At 42.3% G+C, this 3,833-nt stretch overlaps 1 protein-coding gene across 1 annotated transcript; it reads right to left on the reverse strand.

The window, feature by feature from the left end:
* Positions 1–285: 285 nt before the first annotated feature.
* RHNO1 (RAD9-HUS1-RAD1 interacting nuclear orphan 1) lies at positions 286–3,340 on the reverse strand. Its single transcript, XM_009894131.1, has 2 exons — positions 3,173–3,340; positions 286–933 (listed from the first exon to the last, which is right to left on the reverse strand). Exons 1-2 carry the CDS (start codon positions 3,338–3,340, stop codon positions 286–288), a joined length of 816 nt encoding a protein of 271 aa, XP_009892433.1.
* Between the last annotated feature and the right edge of the window lie 493 nt (positions 3,341–3,833).

Genomic DNA, 3,833 nt, shown 5'->3' on the forward strand with positions numbered 1-3,833 from the left:
GCCATGCTGCTTCCGCCCCTCTGCCTCCGCTGGGGTTGGGGTAACAGCCCCTACAAGGCGGCAGGTAGATTGGAAAGCTCTGTTCAGAGCCACTCCGTTCCCCAAGGAAGCCCGGCCCAACGTATCCCCACCACCAAGACGACGTGTCCCATCCCCCGTGCCCCCCCCCCCCGGGCTTTTGCGGTGTTTCTTAGGAGGATCAGCCAGCCGTAGCACAAGGCTTGGCTTAAATTGTCACCCCTCTTGGTCCTCGAGAGTAATATTGTCTATTTGCACATAACCAAATTACTGCTCCCACCAGGTCGGCCGTTGGCCTGTCTCCTTAGAGAACTCGGTGTTCGTCTTCACCAGTATGTCGGCAGTGCTCAGCTTCCCTCTCTCCCGCAGGTATTTCATCAGATGAGGCCGCCGTCTCCAAGTAACCTTTACTCCATACTCATGTTCAGGAGTATCTGTAACCAGTACTGCTGCTGACTCCTCTCTCCCACAGGGGTCAATACCAAATGCCAGCTCTTTTTCTGGATGCCAGGCATGGCTACTTCCTTGTGGCAGAGTGCTGCTGTGTCTCCAGTTCCTTACGGAAGGCGTTTGTGGAGTCTCTACATCTGGTGGACTAAAGACTTCTGGCTCCACAGTCTGGGGAGCAGGTAACAAAGGACTTTCTCTGCAGTTCTCTGGGCTGTTCACCTGGATGTGAGAGTGCTGTGTGTTCTTCCTCGAGCGATTCGGACTACCTGAGCAGTGGACTGCATGTCCATCTGGATACTCAAAAGTTAAAGGAGGAAATTTGCAGGCTATAGGTCTTCGACAAGCTCCTCCTGCATGAAGCGAACTGTGGTTGGCATCCTGATTCTGGGGTTTGTGAGGACCACAACGCTTCTTCTCACGTGTTTTCAACACCACTGACTTAGTTGCTTCAAATTGTGGGCGCACCTGAAGGGAAAGACATATTCATAATAAAAAAACAAACAAACAAACCACAAAACAACACAATTTTCTCCAGACAAAGGAATGCCAACCTGATTCTACTCCCTCACCTATCCTACCTTTTTTTTCCTGATGTTCATTAAGTGGGTAATCTGATCTGCAGCAAAGCAAATCAGTCACTAACCAAGCTGCTAAGCAAGGAGATACCTCTGAACTTCAATGTCATGTTCTGCCAGTCTTCTCTGAAAAGTGATCGGGGTGCAAGTGAGATATTCTCTGGCAACTTCCACAGCACCCAAGATTTGCATTTTAAAGAAAAGTCTTAACTGGTGTCTACTCCTGTAACCGCTGCAGATTTAAACCAGTTCAGAGCTGGATACTGTTTCTTTCTGTGCCTTATAACGCTGAATAGATTCAATGAACTACATCTTCAGTCTCCCTGAACAGGTAGAGGTTGAACTAAGAGCAATAAAGAATGATGTAAAGGATGCCCACTTAGCTCAATCACCTTAACATACCTTAATAAGGCTTTCAGAATATTCCCCCAAAACATCTTTACTTTGAAACATAGTTAATCTCTGTATTCTGGAGTGACAGATCATCCAACAGCCACTTTTAAATTGGCTTTTGATAGAAGTTGCTCAAAGCTCAACCATCTATATTTCTTTGAAAGATTCTGGACTTTTACTCAAAACCTGGAAATCCTTCTGTTATAGTATTCTTTATCTTCCTAGGTATCAACAAAAAGAGTTAGGTTCTGTTTCTCGCAATTTCCTTTTCCCGAGAGCACAGTAAATTGGGTCCTAGCTACAATAACTAGAGATACCTTTCAGCATTCCTAAGTTACTACATAGTCCCTCAATAAACTAAGTGCAATTTAATCAAGCATAGTGATTGTCTGCTGTACAGCTGAACTGTTTGAATGCAAAGCCTTTGTTCAGGAAAAGAGATAAATGATTCCCTCATAATTGTATCCTGGCAGATACTTAAAAGAACATATGTGAACTTTGAGGATATGGCTTCCTGGCTTCTGAGAACATGCAGGGTAGGTTTTACCAGTGTGGAAGCCTAGCAGTCAAGAAGGTATAAAAAACTTGGATAAACCCAAGGATAGAGGAGCAGAAAATCAGTTGCCACTGAAACAAATTGACAAAACTCTGCAGAGGATGCTTCAAGAAGTTACAAACTTACCAAGCTTCTCAAATGGAAAAATATCTAACAGTTTCAGTGCTGATAGCTTCAAACAAATTTTAGAATCATTATATGTTTGGAATCAAAGAGCTAAGTACCAGTGTGGTTATTTCCACCTCTTCCAAACACAAAGAATGCTTTTTCACAGCAGTTATTTTACTTAATGTTTCAGAAGCCATAGATCTAACTGCCTCAAGCACATAAAAAAAAATTAAAGTGGAAAAAATTAGATATGTTCTACTGCAAGGTTAAAGCATCACAAAAATAACTCCAGGTCACCAGGAACAACGGAATGTTTCATGCAGGTTTCAAGTCACGCTTCCTGAGCCTGCTTTGTGAAAACCAGAGAGTCAAGCAGCAATAGTGCTTAAACAGAGCTCCCCTAGGCGATGGCTATTGTTGTATAGGAACAGTCTGTCTTTGCAGCACCCGTTTGCTTGAAAAAAAATAAAAATCTTTACATTACATGATATAAGGAGTCTCTTCGGACATTGCAAACAGTCCCTGGAATATTTTTTCAGACCAGAAAAGGAGCCCATCAGAAGACTGATACGGAGAGAAACTATAAAACACACAGAACGGAAAAGAGGCCAGCTTAGAACAAATAATCCTGAAGTGAAAGCCTATGTTCTTTACATTGAGCAGTGTCAGGCTTTAATAAAACACCTAGTACCTTAACATGTAACATTTAGAGTTCAGCAGTTATTTCAAGTATCTAGCCAATAAGAATTTCCCCCTAGTGTTTATTATGCGCAAGGTTTTCAGTTGCCATAGAAAACAGCATTTTCCTGATAATTATTTTTTCAGAAGACAAGTAGTCATATTAATCAGTACACACTGCACACAGTTTTATGCCTTCAAATAACCACGACCTTAGTAGTTAGAATGTGAAGCAACTCAAAAGCATTTATTTATGCTTTAGGAAGCTATAATGAATTCAGGTCTGTGCTGCTGACTTTTCAGTACCCAGGACAGACAGTTTTCGTTGAGACATACAGGAAAAACTTTAAAACCGTTGCTGTGGGATGCAGGGGGAAGGATAATCTATACCAACCCAGGCAGCAGAGGTGTTCTGGTCTATGGGTTTTGTAGGAACACGTCTTGGATTCTCGGCTGAAGTTAGCGGAGTTTCATAGCAATGGACGGGTCCCTCTCGCGGCCTCTCAAGGAATATCAGCTCTGCCTTCCTGGCCTTGTGGGTACATTTCTTCTTCGGAGGCATCAAAAGATATGGTAAAACCTCTTAGAAACCTCATGATGCTTGCTAGAGACAATTGGAGAAAGAGGAACGCACCCCAAGGAGATGCTAAATCGCTCTCAAATCTGTAGAAGGCAAATAAATGGACTTGAAGACAAACTTGTTTGGAAAGCTCAGGTCTAGTTTTTAACTAAAGTAAAAATATTATGCAACAGTACGGTGTACACATCTCTATGCAGACCTGTTCCTACCAGTAGTTTCTGAAATTTCTGTTGAATTTCAGGTAGATTTAGAAATGCATAGCGACATAGATAAATGCTCCAAAGCTTCGTGAAAGCTGATAGACATTGGGGAAGACAGAGACACAAACAAAACAAGTGTCCCAGCTGCAAAAGGAGTTCTGAACTGCCCTTTGGGCAAGACTCAACATTATTGGAAAAGTTAGCTTCTTACAAAAATACGTATTTTAAATACACAAGTCAGGCAAACTCAAATAGGCATTTTTCTTCATAAAAAT

This window comes from Charadrius vociferus, unplaced genomic scaffold, assembly GCF_000708025.1.
Source record: "Charadrius vociferus isolate BGI_N301 unplaced genomic scaffold, ASM70802v2 scaffold561, whole genome shotgun sequence".
Classification (NCBI taxonomy): Eukaryota; Metazoa; Chordata; class Aves; order Charadriiformes; family Charadriidae; genus Charadrius; species Charadrius vociferus.

Excerpts from the sequence above, each read along its gene's own strand:
- RHNO1 (XM_009894131.1), bottom strand. The coding sequence starts at position 3,340 with ATGCCTCCGAAGAAGAAATGTACCCACAAGGCCAGGAAGGCAGAGCTG. Across the intron at positions 934-3,172 it reads AGAACACCTCTGCTGCCTGG|GTGCGCCCACAATTTGAAGC; the intron begins GTTGGTATAGAT and ends CTTTCCCTTCAG.